The following is a 26,893-nucleotide window of genomic DNA, read 5'->3' on the forward strand; positions in this document are numbered from 1 at the left end:
GATAGTATGCATAGATTCATTCTGTCTCTCTGTCTGTCTCTGTCTGTCTCTGTCTCTGCCTCTGTCTCTGTCTCTCTCTCTCTCTCTCTCTCTCTGTGTGTGTGTGTGTGTGTGTATATATATGTGTGTGTACATGTATGTGTGTACTTGTTTGTTTTGGATAGGGTCTTAATTCTGTAACTCAGATTGGCCTTGAACTTATGGCAATCCTCCTGCCTCAGCTTCCCAAGTTGTATTAATTTAGGTATGTTACATCAGATCTGGTTTCTGTTTCTTATACATACATACAAACATTCATAATATATGTATGGCCATATATTATATATTGTATATTTTACATATATATGTATGTATGTATGTATGTATGTATGTATGTATGTATGTATGTGTGTATGTGTATATGTATGTAAGTATACTTTTAAGTCAAACTTTTCTCTTGGATAAGTGTTAGTGTTCAGACAAAATCTTCTCTCAAGCTACAGATGTATGTAGAATGGGCAGTAATTGTGTAGACCCTCAGTTCCTCAGCTTGTGCCCAAAGACTGCAAGAGTGGACGATCAGAACTCTCAACTCTGCCTTGAAGGCGCACCTCTCCCTTCTTAGGGTGTCTGGTTGAGAAAACCATAAGTTTAAGATTTGCAGAGGTTTGCTTCTAAAAGCTATTACCTAAAACATACAACCACATGTATGTTTTTCTTAGAATGCCATATATTACTAAGAAAAGCAAACTTGTGTCTCTGTATGTGTGTATGTGTCTTTTGTAAAGTTTCTTTTAAAATCCAAAGTCTCTGTAAAACTCCAAACTCTTTTGAAGTTTGAAGTCTCTAAACTGTGTGCTCCTATAAAATCCAAAAAACAAAAAACAAAAAAACAAAAAGAAGAAGAAGAAGAAGAAGAAGAAGAAGAAGAAGAAGAAGAAGAAGAAGAAGAAGAAGAAGAAGAAGAAGAAGAAGAAGAAGAATTAAATACTTTCTTACTTCACAATCGAAGAAGAACCAGGGCTCGGTCACCATATAAATAAAGCCAAACCATGCTCTGACAGTGTTAATAACTCAGTATCCGACGTGTGGAATTCACTCTCTTCTGGGCTCGTCCAAAGGGCTTGGGTCAGTCCTTGGCTCCCTCTCTGTAGCACATACAGCTTGTGTTCGAGGCCCAGGCAGCCCCACTCCACACTTGCTGCTGACCTTAGTGGTCTTTCCACAGATGGTACTGGTATCTCAAAACTGTTGGATTGTAGCCTCTCCTAGGCTCTCTTCAGGGACTCCAACCCAAGCCTCGGCTGCTCTCCAGGACCACCTGGGTGACTCTCACATTACCAAGTTCCACTGCCAGCAAGAGATACAATTTCGGCAGCCTCCAGACCACAGTGTCCGTGTGCTGACCGTGAGGAAACTTGCCAGATTTCACATACCGGTCTCTTCTCAATCACTGTTGACCAGGAAAACAAAGGTTTCACTTCCATGGTTCTGGTATGTCGTTAACCACAGCTGATTCTTCAGGCACAGCTAACCAGAACCATAGATTCCCCAATCAAAAAAGCAAGTGGCCCTGACAGAGTCATTAAAAGACTCTCAATTTTCCCTCTGAAACATCACAAACCAGGTCCCCATCACCTGCAGTGCTCTCAGCCTTCATCTCCCAAGCTCCCACAGAACAGCTCATCAAGGCTTTGAACACTTAATGGCTTTTCTCACTTAAAGTTCCAATGTCCTTCCATAGCCCTCCCGAGAACCCGTGGTCAGATGTCACAGCAAACTCTTCACTATGCTGGCACTAGTTTCTGTCCTAGTCAGGGTTACGGTTGCTGTGATAAAGCACCATAACCAAAGCAACTTGAGGAGGAAGGGTTCGCGGCTTACCCCTCTGCATCGCTGTTCATCATGGAAGGAAGACAGGGCGGGAACCCAAACAGGGCAGCAATCTGGAGGCAGGAGCTGAGCCATGGAGGACACTGCTTTACTGACTTGCTCCTCATGGTTTGCTCAGCCTGCTTTCTTAGAGAACCCATGATCTCCAGCCCAGGGATGGCACCACCCACAATGGACTGGGCCGTCCAATTGATCACTAAGAAAATCCTCTACAGGACTGCATAGAGACCAATCTTACAGAGGCATTGTTTCAACTGAGGCTCCCCATTCTCTGATGACTTGACATGAAAGTAGCTAGCACAGTATTCAAGTATCCTATTAAAAAGAGAAATTATCTTCAGATGAGACCCCAAATATTTTTTTTAAAAAGGCCTCACGCTCTGTCAGAAAGTTCATACATGTACTTGGGTCCTGTCCACTCCCATTACTTCCCTCCAGTTCCCACCAAGACCCCTAACACATCACATCCCACCAATTTCTTTTTCCCTTTTGGAGACAGGATCTTATGTAGCCCAGAATGGCCTTGAACTTAGACCTCCTAAGTGCCAGGATTAAAAATGTGCACCACCTTGCCAAGTGTGTCCTTTTTTTTTCTTTTTCTTTTTTTTTTTTTCTTTTAAATGTGTACACTTGGCTGTATGTGCTGAAACCCCTAAAATTCTGATCTAGGTCCTGGGGACCAAACTCAAGTCCTTTGAAAGAAAAGCAAGTGCTCTTAACCACTGATCCATCTTCCCAGGTGACCCTTTCTCCTTTTTAAATTAATAACCCGCTGGGTCCAACCAGTGTTTGCCATGTACACACAGGTGCAGCCATCTACTGGGGCGTGGGCAGCTCACCCACAACCCACAGCACCTGAGAAAGGTAATTCTCCTCCTTTATGGGAGCCATCAACGTTCTTCAGCTACAAGCAGGGTGCAGGAATCACTCCTCCCTTGTAGGATTTTTGACTGGCTTGATCTCAGAAAGGTCTCAGCAGACAACCACGGCTGCTCTAAGTTCATGTGCTACAACCTAGTCACATCAAAATCCAGTATTTCCCAGCCGCTCTCTTCATCTTCCATTTCTTATGCCCTTCCCATTTCCCCCACTCTGCTGTTCCCTGAGCCTTGCACAAGTGGGGCTTAATACAGATGACCCAGTGTGGCTCGGCACACTCATTCACTAATACAGATGACCCAGTGTGGCTCGGCACACTCATTCACTAATACAGATGACCCAGTGTGACTCGGCACACTCATTCACTAATACAGATGACCCAGTGTGGCTCGGCACACTCATTCACTGATACAGATGACCCAGTGTGACTCGGCACACTCATTCACTGATACAGATGACCTACCTATGGCTCGGCACACTCATTCACTGATACAGATGACCCAGTGTGACTCGGCACACTCATTCACTGATACAGATGACCTACCTATGGCTCGGCACACTCATTCACTGATACAGATGACCCAGTGTGACTCGGCACACTCATTCACTGATACAGATGACCCAGTGTGACTCGGCACACTCATTCACTGATACAGATGACCCAGTGTGGATCGGCACACTCATTCACTGATACAGATGACCTACCTATGGCTCGGCACACTCATTCACTAATACAGATGACCCAGTGTGGCTCGGCACACTCATTCACTGATACAAATGACCCAGTGTGGCTCGGCACACTCATTCACTGATACAGATGACCCAGTGTGGATCGGCACACTCATTCACTTTGGTCCTAAATTGAGGTATATTTAATTCTCTTAGATAAGCACGAAAAAGTGTAAAATGAGAGCCCTTTCCAGGAATATCTCATCCTATTTATTTATCTCCTACTTCTGAGAATTTAGAAAATAATCCATGTCTACACTGACGATACATGCTTGCTTACATTCATAAAACAGAATATGTTGACCAAATATGAGAAACAGCAGAATGTACCACTACAAGGGCGGGAACTTTGTCTTTAATGTTCACTGTCATTTATAAAGCATCTAGGACCAAAACTGGAATAATTTTGGCAGGCCGAAAGAGCTGCCTTAAAGCCTTGTAAGAGCTGCATTGCTTTGTATTCTACTTTCCCAAGTCATTACGTTGTCACAACAGAGCCAAAAATAAACAACCTTGAGTAAAAAAAAAGTCTGTAAAACAATGTTTCAATACAATTTCATTAATAGTTTATTACATAAAGTTTGTGTATAGGATCCAAAGGACTGTCTTAGGAAATTAAAAAGCACATGTAATTAGATTTTAACAATAAGAACGTAAAAATTATAGTACAGCCCTTAAAATCAAAGACTAGTTAAAACTGAATGTAGTTCTATCAAGAACTAAATTAACTCTGTGTGCATAGTGTCACTTAAAGTTCCATGAAAATAGAAAATATTTCAATGAATGTGACTGTGTCTGGGACAAACATCATTGACTTCGAAACTTGACAGTAAAGGAATTTTCAATCAGCACACGCTCAGAGGCTTCCAGTAAGAAGATTACAATTCCAGCCGAGATCTCGAATCCTCCTGTGTATACTGCTGCTGTGATGCTGCTATAAAACATCTCTAATGCACAGTTAGGACACGTCTGACACTGGAATCTTTTACACAGAGCTACATCTACAGCACAGAGCTGCTCTCCAGCCAAGGCCAGGCTTCTCACTGCTGATCCACTGCTACTCTACGGCCTCCAGCTTGAGCAGTATTGTAGGAGTCACAAAGCCTACATTTCATGCCTAAGATATGGAACTGGACTGTGGATCGTCCATTACAGTCATTGCAGAGAATCTGAAAAATGAAGAGTAAGAATTTTAAGCCCTGTAATTACGAGTGACACTGACTGCATTAACAACCATTTGACAGTCATATAAAAGATAGGAAAGTACACTATGTCTAAGCATTTCTGAAGTGAAAATGTCTTTTCTCCATTGAGACTTTTAAAGGTTATTAAGATGGCTTTCAATTCAGAAAATGAACATATGAATCTAAGCACGGAACACTCAATTTAAAATAGTTCCTAAAAGTGTACAATACAAGCAAGAAAATTAACATGGATATATTCAATCTTATACTTATCAGGCAAACACTATTTAAAAACAAAATAACACACATGATGATATCATTATTTTCACTGGCACTCAGAATTTACCTTAATAAAACTGAAATTTCTACAAATTGGAATATTTTTGCTTAATTTAGGCTTACTATGCCTCAGGAATGAATTCGAAAACAAAACTTTCTAAGTTCCAAAGCCAGAGACTGTTGCATATCCCTAAGACAACAAGGACTCAATGTTTTCTGGTGCTAAGATCCCCAGAATGCAAATAGATCAATATGGAACTACGCAGCAGTCTTAGCATGATTTGGAAAAGGACTGGTAAAGGCAGACATTAGAAACTCTCTAAGAACTCACCTCTACCAGGTACAGGGTGTGTGCGTATCAGTGTCTAGGTGGTCTGTATGTACATACGGGTACACATGGAGACCCAAGGTCGTACTGAATGCCTTTCCTTTCTTGCTCTCTACTTTCATTTTCTGAGACAGTCTCTCACTGAACACAAAGAGTCAACCAGGGTGGCTGACTGGCCAGGACTTTCAGGAACCTGTCTACCTCCTCCTAAAGGACAAGGTTATGGGCATGCATGACAATGCTTTTTCCATGCATTCTAGACATTCAAACTCAGGTCACTGCACTTGGAAGTCGGACATATTACCACATGAGCCATCATCTTAGTTCCTAGCATAGTGTGGTGCTATTTATACACTCCATAAGTATACTAAGTCAGTGAAGAACTGCACACTCTTAAGGAATGAACTTAAGAACACCACAATCATCAGACATCGTCTAAGGGAATCCTCCATTGTCCTTAGTAACAATTCAGCTTTAATTTTGGAAGTTTCCAGAGTAAGTAAGACAGAAAGGTTTTTTTGTTTTGTTTTATGGTGCTAGGATCATATCTAGGATCTTGCACACTCTACCTCCTACTGAGGTACATATCTAACATTACAATAAATATTTGGCATCCTTGTGAAGTATTTGCAGATATTTAGAACATTTATATGTTCATATGTATTTCCAACTCTGACTTAAACTCGATAATATGCTGAAAATAAGCTACATAGCAACCCTGTCATTTTTCTGTAGGTCAAAGGATAAGCTGATTGAGACCAAATAAAGTCTATAATAAAATACAAAGGGCAGTAAACATTAAAACCCAGCAGTAGATTTCAAAATTTTTGAAAATTTGAGTGAGGCACAAGTGAAATGGAACATCAATGATCTACTTCTGACTCTAGTAAACAGGCTGCCAAATTTCATAATGAGGTATTTACCTGCCACCTAGTGTTGAGAGAAACTACACAAAGGAATTCCTAGAGCTTTTCCTCCCCTGGTCTGATAACAATATAACAAAGATTATTTAAATCATTTCTCCCTGCTTTAATTAATTACAGTGGCACTATGCCAAAGAAGTAACTTTTATAATTTAAGCAGAGGCAAAGGTAAGAAAGGATATCACCAAGAAACCTAAAAAATTCTCAACATGGATTCTACTTACATCAACAGTCACGTTCTGGTATTCCGATGGCATAGGGGTCTGTGCTACCTCATTATCTAACTGTCTCCAGTACCGAGTCATATCTAAGGCAGAGTGCATACACAATGGGCATCTGTAACCTCTGCAAGAGACAGGAGGTGGGATGTACATCAACTCGGGCACACAGGAGACATATCACTGACACATATACCTCCAGAGTACTAGTCTGCAATTCAACTTAATTTCTCAAGAACCTGAAAAATCTATGCTAAAAAGGACAAATATTAAGTTCAGTATCTTATGATACTTTTAAATCCTAATTAAATACTTTATCCTCACTCCCTAAAATAGAGAACTAGTCAATACTCTTTGTAGAGTTATGTCTTTCCCTAAAAGTACCAATTAAACTATTCATTACTGAGCACTTTTAATCTCTTAGGAACCGATGCAAAGAAATAGTTTTCCTAAAAATTTATCCCAACCATAGTACTGCTTCCTTTCCAAATTTTTCAAAAGTTGCTCCCTGTCTAGTTATTAAATTTCCTGTTCATCAGGAGAGCAGAAACGCATTTCTACTCTTTCCTATTGCTCATCTTATTGTAGTTCCACTTTTAAAGGAAATGAACTTGTTTTCTTTGTGGTTCATTGCTGGATCAATACACTGAATTAATAAAAGTTAATTCCTCAGTGCTTTTCCCAGTATATGTGGCTGGAGAACAAGAGGCTTTGCCTGCCTTGCACCGTGGAAGGAAGTAGACATGGCAGACATGGTAAGGCCACAGGAGCAGAGGTACAGTCCTATCCCCCAAGATCCCAAAGCAGCTGAACAGCAATGCCCACTGTGCACACCACACATGTGCACCTACCACACCCAGGCAGTGCACCATCGTATCTGCCCCCCACCTTCTCACTAAAACAAGCATCTTAAAACTGTAAGCTTTTAATCCATCAAAAACTCACTCTTTCAACATTTCTTCATAACACGTTCTGAAAGAAAAAAGAACACCATTTCAGTAAAAGGAAAGCTCCATCGTCTGCATACACCCTGAACTGGAAGAAAGTCATCTTACCTATGTAGGAGATGCCCACATGGCAAGACATGAGCAACAACACGGGAGGTGTGAATGTCCTAAAAGGAAAGAAAGTCATTAGAGCTTGCATAAAGACACTAGCAACTTCCAAGTCCTTCAAATTCAAAGCAGGAGGGTTCCAAAGTCCACACTCACCTCCAAACATATTGGACAATTCTGCCGGGAAACATTTTCAATACACTGTTTAAAGGAGAATCTTACATTAACAAAAAATGAAAACATAAAAATATATACTACAACAGCATTAATAAAATACATAAACACGATAAAAATAAACAGACTAAAAAAGCCAGTGAGATGACTCAGTGGGTAAAGACCAGGCCTGAGGACCTGAGTTCAATCCCTGGAAGGAGACCCCATTCCGGCAAGATGTCCTCTGACCTCCATAGGTGAACTACTAAGTTAGAATCCCAGGAGCCGGGAGTTTTTAACTGTGGCAAGATGTGTCTAGTTAGACACATGGGGATAAGGGAGAACAGTAAGCACAGGGGAGTCCCTTGTTTTCAGTAGAAGCCAGGATCTCTTACTAACATTTAAACGGTGAATTATAGCTGAAATTTTTTTTTAGATAATAATCAGAGAACATATATAGCTTTCTAAAATTAACAGAGCTTGGGCTGCAGAGATGGCTCAGTGGTTAAGAGCACTGACAGCTCTTCCAGAGGTCCTGAATTCAATTCCCAGTAACTGCATGGTGGCTCACAACCCTCTGTAATGGGATCTGATGCCCTCTTCTGGGGTGTCTGAAGACAGCTACAGTGTACTCATATACATAAAATAAATCTTAAACAAGTTTAATGCAGGGAAAAATCCTTCAAAGTATGAATTGAAAAATCTGGGTAATAATTTCAGCCCTGCCATTTATGAATCTTTAAGATTTTAAACAAGCCAGTACTTCTTCAGTCTAATTTTCGCCATTTATAAAATAAAGCTAACATGTCGTTCATTTTCATTTTTGTTCTCAAGTATACTCCATATTACACAAACCCACCTACCTTAGCATCTATGTAATTAGTATGTTTCTGACAGTCAATGGCATTGCTGAGTGAATGAAATGCAATGAGCTGGCTGTGTGCATACACATGTGTGCATGTGTGACATAGATGTATTCCATATGTGCTCTGGAAACCAGAACGGAAGCGGAGAACTACAATCCATGGAGCTGCTGACTCCAGGCTGTCATCACTAGCCTGTCTCTTTAGTCTCGAGCTGCCTCACGTGACTCAGGTGAGCCATGAACATTCGGCACTGCTGCCTCAACCTGCCAAGTGCTAAGACTGCAAACATGTGCCACAACCTCTGCGAGTTTACTTTGCTAACACCCCCAAGTTTTTAAAGCCAGACTCAGTCTTTAACCCTCACATTCTGCTCATCAAGTTCCTTTAAGCTAAGACGGGCAATCCTGGGAGTTATCTTTCTTAGCCTCACTCTTTCTCAGCTATCACCTCCTAGTGTTTACTATTCATACGACTTTCCTCACAACTGTACAATGTTAGGTCAAGTCCTACCTAACACTATTTCTACAAGAATTTCTTACTTTTATCTTCTATAGAACACAGTGATTATTAAGTTACTTCAAATACTCTGTGTCTGTATATTCTTTCGCTCCATTCCCCCACCTCTGTCTGTCTGTCTGATATTCAGACAGAAGGCTATTATTAGTCTCTGTACTGGAACATCCTGTACTTTTATAACTTGTTTTGCTGATGCTCCATTCTTTAAATTCTTACAGTAGATAGAATCAGTACTATAAATACAGATTGTTTTAAGTAGGGAGAGGATCTGGAATTACAATAAAATTCCTATATCCACATTTATAAGTCTTAATCATGAAAGGAAATACAAAGAATACTATCCTTAGAACACTACGTAAATAGGTTTATCACTTAACATTTTCCTTTTAAAGTTAATCTTAGAAGCAATATCAATGACAAGAATCAATAAAACAACTGAGAAGCGGTACTGGCTGGTTCATGTCAACTTGACACAAGCTACGGCCATCAAAGAAGAAGGAGATGCAGTTGAGGAAATGCTTCCATGAGATCCAGATGTAAGGTATTTTCTCAATTAGTGATTAACGGAGGAGGGCCCGGCCCATGATGGGTGGTCCCATCCCTGGTTTTTGGTCCTGAATTCTGTAAGGAAACAGAATGAGCAACCAGAGGAAGCAAGCCAGTAAGCAGTACCCTGCCATGACTTCTGCATCAGCTCCAAGATTCTGTCCTATTTGAGTTCAGATCCTGACTTTCTTGAATAACGAACAGCAATATGGAAATGTAATAATACAGAAATGTAAGCCAAATAAAGCTCTCTTTCCCCAAGGTGCTTTTCTGTCATGACACAGCCACAGAAACCCTAACTAAAAAGCTGTCAGCACCATACGGATAACTGCTGTAGGCATTCTTATGTTACAGAGAACAAGCTGCAGATCCAAGACTCTCAGGCATATTTTTATATTATCTACTTAATTCTGCTTTGTAGGAAAGCAAAAAATATAGTTGAAGTTGGTAATATATAAAAATTAGTATGTTTCCAAAACACATTAAAATTTAAGCTGGTTTTCAAAAACATTAACATTTTTCTTAAATTATACAAACTGAATAATGTACCTTGTGTTTTCCTTGAAGATTCATGGCTAGGCATAAGTTACATTTCAAGCAATGGAAAAAATCTTCCTTTGGACCAATCCTAACAAAATATAACATGAAGGCCAAAAGATTATTTTTTTTAATTGCATGATAGTTTGTTCAATATATAATGCCCTACTACTTAACCCTACTGTAAAAACATTCAAACCACACTAAGAATAAGGAAAGACTACTGTCTCTCCAATGTCAAAAGCAAACACCACAAGCAGAGCGACACTCTGTGAGACTTCTTTCCTTCTGTAAAGAGGGAAACAGATGCACAGGACGGGCACACAATCTGAGCTTCATTTCTTAAACAATTCTAATATGCTGTCTGACTCTTATTTACACTTAGTAACATGTCCCAGTGATTATGGCAACCACAGGAAACCTCTTTCTTCTTCTGAATAGTGCGTGGTATGGCTGTATCAGGTTCAACAATACTCCCTTACTGATACAATTTAGACTGTCTTCAGGACACCTACAGTGTCTAATGAGTCAGGGGAACTGGGTCAACAGCTGTAACACTGGCAACCTGAGCCTCCAAAGGCTGTTGGCTTCCACTCCCAGACAGCGCATGATCCATGTTCCTCACAACCTGAACATCAGCACATGAACAGTAGAAAAATTTCACCACTTTAACTTTCATTTCTCAAATTACACAGGACTATTCTTTAAGACTAAAGAACTGTTTATATTTCTGTGACTCTTCTGTTGATATACTTTGCTCATTTTTCTACCTGGTTATTTCTCTTTTTATCGATTTAAAAGAAATTTTCATATAGCCTAGATATTCATCTTTTTCATTTATGTATGTTAGGATTACTTCTCTGATCTGTGGTCTACAAAGTGAGTTCCAGGACAACCAAGGTTATAAGCAGAGAAACCTTGTCTCAAATAACCAAAACAAACAAACAAACAAAAAAAAAAAAAACAAAGAAAAAATCTTAAATGTTCAATATTATTTGACTTTTCAAAATTTTGTTCTCATTTGATAAAGATGATGATTAAACTTAAAAACACAACATAACATTCTTAAAGATTTACAAGCAAAATCATCAAGTTAAAAATCCTAAGAAAGAATGAAGATTAGACTCAGCATTTACAAACTCTTTGTCCACTAGCCCAATTCCTTTTTAATAAATTTTGTCCTAAATCATGCAGTGGTGGTGTATGCCTTAAATCCTGGTATTTAGGAAGCAGAGGCAGGCCTGGTCTATAGAACTAATTCCAGGACAATAAAGGCTATACAGAGAAAGCCTGTCTCAAAAAAAAAAAAAAAAAAAAAAAAAACAAAAACAAAAACAAAAACAAAAAACAAAAAAAACAAGCAAATTCTGTTTTAAGGAATAAAATTTTAGATTATTCTATGATATTTTTTTCTTTATTAGATATCTTTCAAAGAACAAAAGGTCCCTGTTGAAAGCCAGCTTCAACACCAGTTATCTGAGGAGTAGTAAATGTCTGAGGTGACTGGGGCCAGTGCTGATAGCAGCAGGCAATTTCCAGGGCTAGCACTGGTAGTGCTGGTGAGTGCAAGACTTAATTATCTGGGGCCAGTACTGTCTGTGACCAGAGAGAAACTCTGAACTCTTGTAACTCTTTGGGGGCCAGCAAGAAAAGAAAAGGAAAGAAAGAAATTCATACACACACACACACACCACACTAGATGAAGCAAAGCAGGTTCCAACAAGCAAGCTCCAACAACTTCATAATACACATACACACATATGTAGGTACATACATACAGACAGACAGACAGACAGACATTAGGTGGATAGAACAAAGCTCTAGGGAGCAAGCTCTAACAATTTTATTTTTTCTCTTAGCTTTTTTTATCTTCCCTAAGACCAAGTTCTTTATGTAAGAGATAGAATTACCTCAAAAGCAGATAAACTGTTACACGAGGTTGTTACAGTAGGATTATTGATTATAAGATCAAAGCAGTAATTTTACCTATCTTTCATTCCATAAGATCATGATAAGTTCAAAGCAATAGTTTTCTATGTAATAGAAATACCCACTCTTTGTTCATGAGCTTGCACACCAAGACCTGTGGCCTCCTCCCTGGACCTAACTTAAAATGAATGTTTTCTTTGATCATTGATTTATTCCAAGCCTATTTTTCTTCCTGGTGTAATTTACATGTTTATAACATATAAAAGCTCACTGTACTCCTTTTCTAATCTATACAGCCTTTACTTACGAGTCTTGGAGGAAGGAGCACATTCTATTCTTGATTCTAAGTTTATTATATCTTTCTGGCAAAACAACTTAAACCATCTCCTTAAACTTTTTATCAATTATTCTAACTTCCTAAAACTATAATCACACCAGGCTATAGGCAGTGAGGGTCTCCCAACGCTGAATCACATTATGTCAGATACATGAAGAATACAGCAAGACAAACAGGAAAAGATACATCAGCAAGAAGCAATCCTGGGACAAAACCCTGGAGCCGTGCCTCTCCGGGAGTCACCCATCGCAGCCCTGAAAATAGTCGGCCACCTCCAGGGCACTCAACTGACTACTATAGCTCCTCCTACATGGCAGCTGCCAGGTCTTAAGAGAATAAGCTCTTTCATGTTTGTAATTATCATAAGATCCATGGAACTTTTTTATAAATCTGATATATTTACTGTGTCTGTGTACATGTGTATGCATGTAGGGGTGTGGGGATATGGGGTGCATGTATATACCATGGCAAGTGTGTGGATATTAGAGAACCATTTTTAAAATTGTTCTTTTTTTTCTATCACGTGGGTCCAGGGATCAAACTCAGACTTGGTGGCAAACTTCTTTACCCATGAAGCCATCTCAGCAGCCCCTGTTATGGAATCTTAATGTTCTTATTTTCCTATATCATAAAACATCATGCAATTCATTCACATTAATTATTAATTATTACTAAGAATCCTAGCCAAGAGGCTAGAAAGATATGGTTAATAGATGTGTTGTCAACTAGAAAGAATCTAGAATCACTCAGGAGATGGGCTTCTGGCATATCTCTGGGTAACTATCCTAACTGTGAAAACTTAAAATGATGGCACCCTCCCAGTACACTGGAGGGCTATGCAGCAGAATGCATTCATCACTCTCAGGCTCCTGACTGCAGGCAGGGAACACAACAGCAGCCTCAAATTCCTGCATGACGGACACTAAAATAAACACTTCTGCCCTCAAGCTGCTTTTGTCAGGGTGCTTTATCACAGCAATGGGAAAATCTAGACAAGGATGGCCGAAATAACTCAAAGAATAACGCAGAAAAGTCACCACTATTTGTAAGATCCTTCAGTTTTCTTTCTGTGCTGCTCAAAGCACTGCATCATCTCCTACTGAGGTATTAAGTCTGAAAACGCCTTCTTCATAGACATTTTTAGGTTTTGTTAATCACAGTAGAGAAAGCCAAAATTTTCCTTTTTCATTCAAAACAGCAAAAAAGTATATAAAAAAAGATAAATGCAGTGGTACACAGCATGCAACATTCCAGTAGAGGGTTTTCTATCATTTTGGACCAGACTGTTCTTATGATAGGAATCTGTACACTGTAGGATTTCTAATAGCATTTTTGGCTTTTCCCCCAGTAAATGTTATAGTATTATCCTGTTCCTAATTATGACAACCCAGAATGGATTGTCTCATGGCAAAATCATCCCTATTAAATAAGAAGGGAAGGAAAGAAGGAAGGAAGGAAGGAAGGAAGGAAGGAAGGAAGGAAGGAAGGAAGGAAGGAAGGAAGGAAGGTCGCTTACGAGCCCAAACATGACCAACAATGAAGACACCAATAAACATGCCAAACTGCACAAGAGAAGAGCCTATCACGCCTCAACCCTATACACAGAATTACAGGCACCTCAATAAAGTGGGGAGAAGGGGAGGCAGCCCTCCCCAGGGAAAAGAACATCCATTGGTTGTCCAGTGCCCAATGATCATCCCTGAAAACATACATACTACATACGAGTAACATAATATGGACTTAAGTTATATTTAAGAATATATATGTACATACAAACACATACATGCATGCAATAACAACTGATGAAAAAAGAGACCAGGAATTTGAAGGAGAGCAGGAGGTTTGGAGGGATGAAAAAGAAGGAAGAAATCTTGTAATTAAATTACAATGTCAAAAATAAACAAAATACACTGAACTCTAATGATGAGCTTATAGGCAATAAATCAGATTATGACTTTCAGATGAATCTTGGGTGAATAATCTCCCTTAAAACAAAAAACAAAACAAAACAAAACTGGGCAGTGGTGGCATACATCTTTAAACCCAGCATTCAGGAAGCAGAGGGGATGGCTCTGAGTTCAAGGTCAGCATGGATTACATAGTGAGCAACAAGATCCTATTTCAAAACAAAACTAGTTAGTGTTTTAAACTCTTTGTGCTGGTTTGAATGAAAATGTCCCCCACAAGCTCCAGTATTTGCATCCTTGGTCTCCTGTCGGTGGTGATGTTGGAGGTTTAAGAGGTATGGCCTTGCTAGAGGAAGTCAGCCACTGAAGATGACTTCTGAGACTCAGGTGATTGCTAGTTCTCATTCTCTGCCTCCTGCTTACAGTTCAAGACATGAGCTCTCAAGCTTGATGATCCAGCCACCATGCCTGCGGTGTCCCTACCATCACAGACTCTAACCCTTGGGAATCCCAGCTCCAACAGACTCTCTTCTAAGCTGCCTTAGTCATAATGTTTTATCACAGCAGCAGAAAACTAACTCAAAGACGACACTGTATATACAGTACCTACAAATCCCACAGCTCTCACAGTGATACTGCTTCTTGTCTTTGTCAAACAGGTGGCAAATACTGCAGTAATATTCTCCAAACACTGTGCTACAGTCTTCACAAGTCTGCTGAGCCTGGAAAGGACATAGTAATTAAAACCTGGAGGAACTTTATCTGAACATCCAGAATTTATGTTGAAGTATGTTTAGCCTACGTTTATGTTTTTAAACATCTAACAACAATGTTCCTTCCTCAGAGAATTAAGTCTGATTAAATGTTTTCAATCCATCGTAAACCTTTAAAAAGATTAGGCAGACGTCATAAAGCCTTACATGCTGGAGTTTCTCACAGTTGATACACTGCACTTCCTTTACTTTGAAGCGGTCTAGCTGATGATCTTCATTGGTGTCATGGCACAGTCGGCAAGTATAAAGCTTGTCACAGCAAGGTGCCTAACACCCAGGGGAACAAAGAGAATACAAGAGAAGACAAGTTAATTGCAAAGAAAGGAAAATCCTACCTCCTTCTCTGGATCAAGTTGACAAATTACAACCAGTGGATACGTGGCTAGCATTCACTTCATGGCATGTTTGATGCTAATAATCCTCCCCTTCAATATCTGTTTGAATGACTCTAAGTACAACTTTCAAACACAAAAATTTTGAAAGATAGAAATCTCTAGACAAAGAAACAAAAACAAAACAAAACAAAAAAGCATAACACCCAAATCTCATCCTCAGCCTAAACAGAAAATAGGTAACACCTTCTTAGACACTACCAGAGTACATCCACAATGATCCTTTCAATACCTAAATTCTCTCACTTTAAATGGTCTTGTACTCCATCCCTCCTCTGACACAGTCTGACAACAGCAGTTCACCAACTCGGGACCTTGTTATCCGCTAACACTCCTAAGGACATCAAAGAGCTTTTGATTATATGGATTATAGCTACAATATCTCACACCAACGTTACTAATGCTTTAGAGCACTGTCAACTGTTTCTCTTTCATGCGTTTGACTACTTCCCCGACTTTAAGAAAATGCCATACGCTCAAGCTTGAATGACCAATTTTTTTCAAGTCAAAAAATGTGCCAAGAACAAAGCAATTAACTTCACAAGTCAACTAACTGGCTAAGAACTTTTCTTCAAGAAAACCAAAAGTGCTTGCTAAAAGTTTTCTATTTGTCAAATAAGTTATTAAAAATGTTTATGAGTATGAGCTAAGATTTAATAAATATTAATAATTTTAGTGCAAGGAAGGGCAGACAGAAGGAAGGAGATAAAAGACTTAGCAAGCTACAGAGTGCAGCGTTCCTTGTTCCTCCACAGCTTCAGTTCCTACTTCTAGGTACATGCCCTGCAGGAGATCCTGCCTTGGTTTCCCCTAATAACAAACTGTCACAGGAAGGACAAATAACAAACCCCTTGCTCCCCAAGTTTCTTAGCTGTTCCAGCACTAGAGAAGCCAACCCTATGCTCTGCCTTGCCAGCTAAGACTGGCCTCACTTGTGTGCTGGTCTTACCACTACGACTACTCAGTGCTTTGCCTTTCCTGCGGCACTGCAGAATGCCTGTTAGATCATTTCCTAGCGTACGGAAACACACTGTGTGGAACAAAGCTTTCAGCAAAACAGACACCATGCTGCTCTCCTTAGCAATAAAAAAATCCAAAAATCCCCTATGCTATTTCCAGTATCCACTCCAAGGAAGTTTTATCCTGGATCCTTCTGTTGACACTTGTCAAGATTAACAATGGCCTTCCCCTAGCCAAATCAAAAGATTGTCACTCCTAACCCTACAGCTACACTTGATCTAGTAGGTGACTTGCTCCTTGAAACACCTCAGCTTCCTCCTATTTGAGGAAGTGGGAGATGGAAAGAAAAACAATGCTTGACACTCAATTTTAAGTGTTGTGAAGCACAATTTAGTTGCGGAATTTCTTTGCAGGGGTGGGTGGGGAAGTACAGGTGTTAAATTCAGTTTCACATTTCACTTTGAAACTATAAAAAATATTTCAGTAGAAATGTAATCAAAAGTATAATATTTAACTCCTTATCCAACATTAGATAACTGACCAATCTGAGAAGAAATTCATCCAATGTAATGAATCTCACCAAGACATGGCCTACAGAAAGGGGTTTAAATTGTCTTACAGACCTAAGCCTATCACTTAATCCTAACTTTTAAGATTAGTGACTAGCAGGGCTGACTGTTAGGATTAAAAAAAAAAAAAAAAAAAAAAAGATGGCGACTGTCAGTGGTAGTTAATATTTACTACTAGTCATTCCTGGGGACACACCTCCTAAACACTACATGTGCACTCTAGAATGCAATCATCACACTGTTTATCAGAGGGACGTTCCCGTTGGCAGGGAAGTCAGAACCTAGACACTTTAGCTGGTGAGGCCAGGACTCTAGCAATGACCCAGATATACCCCACCTCATTTGTTTCTTATTGGCAATAGCACCTCCAGGCTGGTATTCCTCTGCCTCAGCTTCACAAATAGCAGGAAGCATGCGTCTTCTGAAACTACAGGCCTTTACCACTAAGACCAGCTTCCAAAGTTGTATGTTTTATAAAAATATACTTTAAAAAGTGGCTCGTTCAAAATCACAGAGCAGGTTAAGGACAGATCTAATGTATGGCGGGAGGCTGGAGAGATGGTTCAGTAGGTAAGAGCACTGACTGCTCTTCTAGGGGTCCAGAGTTCAAATCCCAGCAACAGATGGCTCACAACCATCTGTAATGAGATCTGATGGCCTATTCTGGTGTGTCTGAAGGCAGCTAGAATATACTCATATAATAATAAATAAATAAATAAATAAATAAATCTTTTTTAAAAAGTATGAGGGGAAAGCTATAGGATTCCAACAGTCAAAGTTTCTTCTCAGTGGGAGGAGACTTCTGAAGACTGAAAGCCAAGGTTTTCAGCATTTTAAGCTCAATTCTACAGCTGAGTTACCTCAGCTCAAATCTCAGGCTTTCTCAACAAATTATTAATACTACTTCTTAAAAAAAAAAAAGTCAGGAAAGTTTAAACTGTGTGAGGGTCATTTTTAAAAACTCTAGATGATTACAATGTCTCGAGCAGGAAAAATGATAGCATATTTGTATTAGGCACTTCTCCAATATCCAACTTAATGGCAATTACACAACTCATTCCACACATAAATTTTCTCCTGGACGGGTCTCAGTATATTCCTAGAAAGCAAAATAAAGCTGACAAGCTATACTATAAACTTACTATACGTACAGAAATTATATTCTGATTTTCCCCTTGCTTATGCTCTCATTACTGCATCATACACACTTGACAGAAATGCTTAGGGCAGGCCTTTCACTTCCTCATTCTACTGTCAACCGCAAATGACTAATAAGCCCACTGGGGAAGTCACTTTATGCAAGGGCCGGGTTTTTACAAACAAGAAATTTGCTTGTAGTGTACAAAAAGCTGAGATAGAGTACACAGCTCATGTTCGCCTTGCCAAAAACGTTTCTTCTAGAGGAACGCAATCCAGATGGAAGGTATCCTGACAAGCGGCTCAGTCTAAAACTTATGCCCAAGACTAATCGCCGAACCCAACCTGCCCCAGCCTGACCCGACGGAAGCTCCTCAGGAAGTGCCCTTTAAAGTCGTCACCTTGAGGAGACAGGCTCTGTCATAGTGCTCGCAACCCCGCGGCCCTTGCGCCAGGCTGGGGACGCCATCTTCCTGCGCCGTGGCCGCCATCTCCTCCTCCTTCACCTCCCCCTCACAGTCCACAGAACCTTCCCCCAGCTTGGAAGCCACGCCTTAAAGAAGCAGGGCCGGTCTGATTCCCCTCCTCCTGGGAGCAGACGCCGCCAGACAGTCAATATGGCGGACGGTCACGTGGTCTGGAACGGCCGGATTTCCGGTTCCTGGTCGAAGGGGCGAAAGCCAAGAAGACGCGTAGACCTTCGTCGACGTTAATCGCTGTCGTCGCTGCTAACGGTAATAATTCCTAGGTTGGCTCTTCTACCTGCTCCCCGCACCGCTGCCAGCCTGGATTGCGGGGCGACGGGGACGGCGGCGACGCCAGGCGGGCGCTGCTGCAGGCCACCCTCGGCCGCCGGCGCCAGTGCGAGGCGGCTCCTCCCTCGGCCTGGCCCGAAAGGGGGCGGAGCCCGGCGGCGGCGCGCGCGCAGCTCCTAGAGCCGGCGGCTGTTCCGTTCTCCTTTCCCAACACCTCACTTAAAAGAGGTACCTGCCACCTCACCCAAGACCCGAGGACGGAAAGTGACAAAGACAAAAACAAACAAACAAAAAAAAAAAAAAAAAAAAAGGCACACCACGCCCCCGTGGAACTCACAGATGGGTAAGGGGAGAGCATCGCTGCATTCAATGAGATCACAGCTTGGAGCACACTGTGGTGTCCCCAGGGAAGCTGAAAGTTCAGTGGCAAAAGTTTAGTACGCCAGCAGGAGTTAGTGTGCACTGACCTGTAAGAGAGAAAAATCTGGCCCGTAAGAACAGGAGAGAAATAAAGAAGCCTACAAAGTTGGAATCTCAGACCTCAAGGTGCATAACTAAATGTCCACTCTGACAAAATACCAAGACTTAAAACATTTTATCTGCAAAATTTAAGGTGTTGGGATGGAGGGGAGGGGAGGGGAGATGATTGTCCAGGATACTTGGCTTAGCTCTAAAGTTACTAACTCATTTTAATTCTCTTACAGTTTTGTTATGAGTTGCTAAAATCATGGTGAAATGTTGCTCGGCCATTGGATGTGCCTCTCGCTGTTTGCCAAATTCCAAGTTAAAAGGACTGACATTTCATGTGTAAGACTTTGCTGTACTCAAGCTGAATACTTTTCATTTCTACTAAAAATGACTCTACCTGAGTCAGCAGTTACAAGGTTTTGTTCTCAAGTTCTTTTTAAATAACCTTGTTAAATTTGACAATGGTTCCTTTATAATGTGCAAGTTTTAAGCGCTAAGGAATGAAAAATGAGATAGCACCACCACCAGAAATCAAATACCCCCACGAACAAATTGTCAGACTCACCTTTGCTAATGTTTGCATTCTAACTTTATTAAGTTCACTATTGTTTATATGTACTTTACAATCTGAATGATGGTTCTTTGTTCAAATAGCCATACCTTCTATTTAAAAATAGATGAGGCAGAGTTCTTCACTCTAAACTACAAGTTCAGACCAAGGATTATTTAGCTGCATTGCAGACAAAGTTTGAAAATTCTAATTTAGTGTTAGGCCATTCCTGTGACACCCATAGGGAGGGCCTAATAGGATTTAATAAACATACTTAGGATTTTTGCAGCTTTGTGAATCACTGTTATTACTAGGGAAAGATCTGGTTACTTTACTAGGTATGGAAATAAAAAGTATGCATGTGCTACTATATCCCAAAACAATGTTGAACTAGCTTAGAGAGTTTGAGAAATCTGATTATTGCCTCCTGTATCTGTCAAAATAGTTGTAGCTCCAGAACTCTAGACGGCAGCTATTCTTTGCATGCATTCATAAAGAATTTATAGACCTGCTGTATATGAGTTGCTGTACAAGCAGTGTTTAGGTTTTGGCAGAAAAGTGAGCGTACAGGAGGCCTCCTGTTCATCCAGGACAAATTCTGGATGTCACCTCAGAAAGGGACCAGCCAGAGATATTCTTCAACCTTTCATTGCAAATCTTGCTACAGTGTGTTAAATGTCCATTGGAACATTCATAAGATATGATAAAAATTTCAATAAAGGCCATATGTGTGAAGAATGGTTGGCAGAAAAATCTGGATCTTAAAACTGAGCTATAAGGCCCACAGAATGTCTTAACAGGTAAAGGCAGTTGTCACAAAGCCTAACGACCTAAGTTCAGTAACCAGGAACCACAGGATGGAGAGAGTGAATTCCCACAAACTGCCATCTAATCTGTACTGTATATGCTGTAGAATACTTATTTATGTGTATGTACACACACACACACACACACACACACACACACGCCCACAGATACATAAACATGCAATTTTTAAAATTAATTTGTCATGTAAGCAGAAATCATGATTTCTAAAATATTTCAGTTTGAATATATTAGTAGTATTTGGCTCTAAAATACATTTTTACTGTTTTTTAGATTCCCCACAGATGAAAGCATCAAAAGAAAATGGGTATTAGCCATGAAAACACTAGATGTGAATACTGCAGGCGTTTGGAAGCCTAAGAAAGGAGATGTGCTGTGTTTCAGGCACTTCAAGAAGACAGACTTTGACAGAAGCACTCCAAACACTAAGCTGAAACCAGGAGTTATCCCTTCTGTCTTTGAGTCTTCCTGTCACTTACAGGTTTGTTAGGAGCTGTGGGCACTCACTGTGTGCTAATGTGTGCTGCTCTCTTCATTTGAAGTGCAGTCTGTGAGTTTCCATAGACGGGAACATCAGCTTTCATGATGCACAGCAGGAGATATTGGCCAGTAGCCTCTCATAAATAGACATTACCAGGGTTTAGGTAAGTAGACTGATGTAAAAAAAAAAAATTTACTTTCACTCAGAACTGGTGTCTTAAAAACAAGATTGAAGTGAAGTTTCAGGTTGGTAGTAGCTAAGAGCTCAACAGTTCAGACCCAGCATAGCCAGGGTCACACAAAGACCCTGTCTCAAAACAAAACAAGCAAACTCAAGAGCAAACTGCAAACAGGACCAAAATATGGATCCTGTAAAAAGTAAAGACACGGGTTGGGGGTGGGGGGGACAGATAAAAACTGGAAAAGAATGAAAGAAAACAGAAAGGTTGGGTAGCAGACCTAGTTGGCATCTGCTCTTTGTCAGTGATAATGCTGGGAGATGGCCGCTTTGCCCTTGATATCTCTCATGGGTTAATAATATGTTTGAGTGCATTTTCTTCAGCAGCTCTGAAGCACCATTATTTCCTCTCAGTGACTTCCTCAGTTCCTCTCCTGCCATCTTTTTCTCAGCTGGTAGGGAGCAGCCTCTCTGATTTTCAGTCCTCTTGTCATTCTTAAGGAAATGTGATGTTTATAGATGAGCCCTAGGGATGCTGTTAAAGTAACCAGAATGAAAGTGACTGACTTCTGCAGCAGGCTGCATGGAAAGGAGTATGGTACTTTACAGAGTCAGGAAGGAGTCGAACTCTAAGAGTAGATGCAGTATCTGAATGTTTTTTATTAACTGTTCCTAACAGGAAAAAAGAGAAAAGTGTCACTGTAGAAAAAACTTCATTCTCAAAACCCTTCCCATCAGTAACCATGGCCACCAGCTTGTTGGCACCTCATGCATTGAAGAATTCCAACCCCAGCTCACTTTTGTAAGTAAAAGTATTTATTGAGCTAAGTGCTGAGTTCATTGTTTTAAGGTAAATATGGCCTCTCTGGTAGGATTAAATGTGTAAGAATCACAGCGGAAAACAAAATGTAGGCTTGTTGATGAGGGGTTCTTCAGTATGTTTCCAAGTAAGCGTTGCTTCCCCTGACCACTGACATTTGAATGTATGCAAGAGCAGTATAGAAGCAGGTAATCACATACTTAGTTTGAGGAATGCTCTTGCAAGGATTACTCTATACATAAGATGAGTCTTCTCTTTAAGCATTGTATTTTCTACATGGAGATAAGTAATTAAAAAATAGCTGTATCTTTAGGTTTTCTTGAAAAACGGTCAAATAAAGCACAGAGTATTCGAGCTTGTTTTACGACACTGAACGGAAACCATCTTACTGTAGCTTTATGAAAACTGTAAAATCAGGTAGTGTACTCAACTTTGTTAGCTTTTCAAGGTGTTCTGGCTATCCTGGGTTTCTTGCATTTCTGTATGAATTTAAAATCACTTTGTAAAATTCTACCAAAAATCATGCTGAATTTTCACCAGTGTGCTGTTGCCTCTGTAGACACCCTTGGGAACTGCTGAGATTTCAAGGATGATAAGAAACCTTTGAACTTGAGTGTTTGCATGTATCTCAGTTCTCAGCACTGCTTCAGAGCGTTCAGCACACGGGCTGTGCTTTGTCAGGTCTGTCCCTCAGTGTTTTAGTGTGCTGGCTGATTTATAGCATGCAGCTCTTACTCATTTCTTTTTATGCTTAACTAATTTCTGCCCATCTGTTAGTATCAAATTTTTTTCCTGCTTATTTCAGTAAAATGTTCTTGCCTCTTTTTGTTAAGGTGAAAGCTGATGCCATTAAGACTTGTATCTTCCTAGGCTAGGTACTCGGTGGTATAAATGTCTCCCCAAGTGTTGCATTCTTCAATAAGTTTGTATTTTCATTGTCGTTCATATTTTCAGTTCCTGTTTCAGTTTGGTGTTCAACTGTGGATTATTTAGAAGTTTATTATTCAGGGTAGGGGAGATGGCCCAGTGGTTATAAATGTGATCATTCCATCTTCACAAGGCAGACACAGGATCCCCAGAGCCTGCACACACATAAAATTAGAAAGACAAAATGGCCCTCTATGGTTTCCCTGATTGTCTTGGTCAGGGTTTCTGTTCCTGCACAAACATTATGACCAAGAAGCAAGTTGGGAAGGAAAGGGTTTATTCAGTTTACACTTCCATATCACTGTTCATCACCAGAGGAAGTCAGGACTGGAACTCAAGCAGGTCAGGAAGCAGGAGCTGATGCAGAGACCATGGAGGGATGTCACTTACTGGCTTGCTTCCCCTGGCTTGTTCAGCCTGCTTTCTTATAGAATCCAGGTCTACCAGCCCAGGGATGGCACCACCCACAATGGACTGGGCCCTCCCCCCTTGATCACTAGTTGAGAAAATGCCTTACAGCTGGATCTCATGGAGGCATTTTCTCAACTGAGGCTCCTTTCTCTGTGATTAACTGCAGCTTGTGCCAAGTTGACACAAAACCAGTCAGTACACTGATGTTTTGCATAATCTCCTTGCTCTTAAATACCACACTCTACACGGCTTTCTCATCCTTGCAATAGGGCCTACAAGCTCTTGCAAGGCCATAAGCTGGAGTGGTCACAGGACTCTCTCTGTCTCCGTCTGTCTCTGAGGCTGTTGCTCTTGTGTGGTACTCACTATCCTCAAATATGTCTTTGGCCACACATTGGTTCATTGGCACAAACTCAGTCTTACACTTCATCTTGGCTAAAGTTCCTCTTCAGTAATTTTTGTACTAAATAACTTTATCAAGGTTCATAGGATCTCTGCGCCCGCGTCTTTTCCCCTGTTATCACATAAACACTAACAAAGGACATTGTCAGCACACCACTGAAGCACAGCCAAAATAAATATCGCTGGCAACCAAATTACCCTCTTTAAATTTCAAGACTGGAGTTCTCTCCAAACGCCCCACAGTCAGCCTGAGCATGTGCTTTCATGCACCTTTCCTGGTAAAATAACTGTCTTGGGGCTGGGGTGTAGCTCAATCTGTAGAGCCCTTTCCAGCCACTGTTGACATGAGACCCTGTGTTGGGGAAAACCTAACATGTATTTGGATAGAACAGTCTTACCAATGCCACACTGAAGGAATGAAAGCGGTGTGGGTTTGCAGTGCTCATGGTGGTAGGAGCCCCGAGTTTCCCATGAGCACTGTTCCATGCTCCTCACACACGCTGAGCCTCAGGCACCGTAATCCCTCCAGTTCCTATCTCGTCCTGTGTTACTAGCCTTCTAATGACCTCCTCTAAGAACTGTAAATGAAGAAATAGCTGAAACTTAGTGTTGAGCTTCTGTGTAACCACTTGTCTTGTTCAGAAACCTGGTTTTCCTATTTCAAGAACATAGCTACAGTGTTATGGACAGTCCAGAGAAACTCAAGCATAAATTAGATCGTGTGATCATCGAACTAGAGAACACCAAGGAAAGTCTACAGAATGTTCTGGACCGAGAAAAACATTTTCAAAAATCATTGAGGAAAACAATCAGGGAATTAAAGGATGAGAGTCTGATCAGCCAGGAAACAGCCCGTAGGCTGGATGCTTTCTGTTGGGAGTGCTGCCGTGAGATCACAGGCTGAGACTGCGTTTGGTGAAGTCATTTCTTAGATGTTCCATCTGCAGCTGACATGACAGTGTTTCTTGGAAGATTGTCACACACCACCATTCCGTTCTGACAGCACCGACAATACTGTGCAAGCCAAAAAAGTGTTAAAGACATGCAGAAAGGTGCTGTCGCCCCGTGTGACTGTGACAATTACGTTTTTACAGACCTAATCTAGTGCTGGGTCACTCCTGTAAGGTGGTTAAGTCTCAAAAAAGTAAGCAAGTATATCAAGTTGGCCACATTAACTTCTGGCAACTAGAAAGAACAACTTACGTTTACTTGTATATGCTTTATAGTAACTTGTGATTTTAATTTAAATATTTTACTATGAAGCAGAATTTGTTTACAACACGTGCATCTTATACCCGCCCTGAGGTGCTTTAGTTATTAATCATACTATAGAGTTCTTTTTCATAAGGCACTCAGTAGCACTGACCCTAAGAATAACACATGGAAAAGACCTACTGCCTTCTAAGTTGAGAGGCAATTAAAGGAGACAGCTGGCAGGGTGCCATTTCTCATCACAGGGACTAATCTGATGTAAACCATAAAGAATGGCTTCAGGCACCAGAGCGGAAGCATGTAAAACGTAAGGAACTTACATAAAACATACAGAAAACGATGTAAAATGCCCAGACCTCGCAGTGGAAATAGAAACTGAGAATTAATGGCTGTCCAGTGGTGGTCATCAATCTCGTAGGGAAATGCACACTCGAACGTGCTGCTTTAAGACTTTCTACCGGCATTCCTGGAGCAGCTGGTGCCGAGAGAAACGGGACCGCCAAAAATGATTCAGGGGATTCTGGTTTTCAACAACCATGGGAAACCGAGGCTGGTCCACTTCTACCAGCGTTTTCCAGAAGAAATTCAACAATAGATTGTCGAGAGATGTTTCATCTGGTCCTCAAGCGAGATGATAACATCTGTAACTTCTTACAAGGTGGAAGTTTGATTGGTGGTTCTGACTACAAGCTGATTTACCAGCACTATGCTACCCTCTACTTCGTGTTCTGTGTGGACTCATCAGAGAGTGAACTTGGGATCTTGGACCTCATCCAGGTTTTTGTGGAGACTCTGGATAAGTGTTTTGAAAACATCTGTGAGTTGGACTTGATTTTCCATATGGATAAGGTGCACTACACCCTCCAAGAGGTGGTGATGGGTGGGATGGTGTTGGAAACAAACATGAATGAAATTGTGGTTCAAATTGAAGCTCAAAACAGGCTGGAGAAGTCAGAGGGTGGCCTGTCAGCAGCCCCTGCAAGGGCTGTTTCCGTGGTGAAGAACATCAACCTTCCTGAAATCCCCAGGAACATCAACATCGGCGATCTCAACATATAAGTTCCCAACCTGTCTCAGTTTGTGTGAAGGTGGAGGACTGGGCTGAACTGGAGTTCTTAGGATGAGCTATGCAGACAAGTCTGGGAGCAGAACCCTGTTGAGCCTTTCACAGAGTGGGAAGGGAGCTGGGTGTACACTCCTGGCCATCCTGCTGCTCTCTGATACACATGGCTGTGGTAGGCATCAGGGCACTAAGCCACTGCTACTTTGCCTCCCCCACAGCTGCCCTCAGGGCCGGGGACTGTGGAACAAGCCACCTGCTTCCCAGGGCCCCACCACTGGGACTGAACACACCTGACTTCCTCTCTAGCACCAAGGGCTTCTGAGATCCTGTATCACTCTCTGGGAAAGAGACCAAGGAGAAGGGCCAGCCTTGCGGCTGCCAGTTATAGTAAGTGGCAGGTGAGGGCAGGGCGTGTGCCGCCTCTGCTCGGGCCTCTGTGCACTTTGTATGACCAAGCACTGAGCTCCACACTTGCTGCAGAGCAGTTGCCTCAGTAGCATGTTCCTAGTATTGTTGTCAGAGGCATCTGTGTGCTGGGGTTTAAGTCACACTCTGGGTGTGTGCCACCACCACCACTACACACACACACACACACACAGAGTGGGGGAACCCCAAAACCCTCTCCAGAGGAGAGACCATTGTCTGTAGAATGTGATGGCTGAATCCTTCCTGGGCTATGTATGACAAGTTTAAAATACACTGTTCTCCTGGAA

General features: G+C 41.1%; 2 protein-coding genes and 1 pseudogene across 6 annotated transcripts; 2 read left to right on the forward strand and 1 right to left on the reverse strand.

Moving 5' to 3' along the window:
• Positions 1-4,042: 4,042 nt before the first annotated feature.
• RCHY1 (ring finger and CHY zinc finger domain containing 1) lies at positions 4,043-19,052 on the reverse strand. 4 transcript variants are annotated; one of them, XM_080935408.1, is made up of 9 exons: positions 18,491-19,050; positions 15,179-15,298; positions 14,865-14,980; positions 10,098-10,176; positions 7,624-7,668; positions 7,468-7,526; positions 7,358-7,384; positions 6,419-6,539; positions 4,043-4,649 (listed from the first exon to the last, which is right to left on the reverse strand). In XM_080935408.1, the coding sequence occupies exons 1-9, from the start codon at positions 18,578-18,580 to the stop codon at positions 4,521-4,523; spliced, it is 786 nt and encodes a 261-aa protein (XP_080791534.1). In that variant the 5' UTR covers positions 18,581-19,050; the 3' UTR covers positions 4,043-4,520. The 4 variants fall into 4 exon arrangements, with proteins under 4 accessions (XP_080791534.1, XP_080791537.1, XP_080791535.1 ...); XM_080935411.1 differs by lacking the exons at positions 14,865-14,980; positions 15,179-15,298 and having other exon boundaries at positions 18,491-19,052; XM_080935409.1 differs by lacking the exons at positions 14,865-14,980; positions 18,491-19,050 and having other exon boundaries at positions 15,179-15,245.
• A 183-nt stretch (positions 19,053-19,235) lies between these two features.
• THAP6 (THAP domain containing 6) lies at positions 19,236-25,277 on the forward strand. The gene is made up of 5 exons (XM_080935464.1): positions 19,236-19,390; positions 19,549-19,651; positions 20,961-21,168; positions 22,025-22,151; positions 24,571-25,277. Exons 2-5 carry the CDS (start codon positions 19,572-19,574, stop codon positions 24,807-24,809), a joined length of 654 nt encoding a protein of 217 aa, XP_080791590.1. The 5' UTR covers positions 19,236-19,390; positions 19,549-19,571; the 3' UTR covers positions 24,810-25,277.
• An 8-nt stretch (positions 25,278-25,285) lies between these two features.
• LOC308434965 (AP-3 complex subunit sigma-2-like) lies at positions 25,286-26,893 on the forward strand (annotated as a pseudogene). Its single transcript has one exon. The product of its transcript is annotated as an AP-3 complex subunit sigma-2-like (transcript).

This window comes from Micromys minutus (assembly GCF_963924665.1).
Source record: "Micromys minutus genome assembly, chromosome: 1".
NCBI lineage: Eukaryota > Metazoa > Chordata > Mammalia > Rodentia > Muridae > Micromys > Micromys minutus.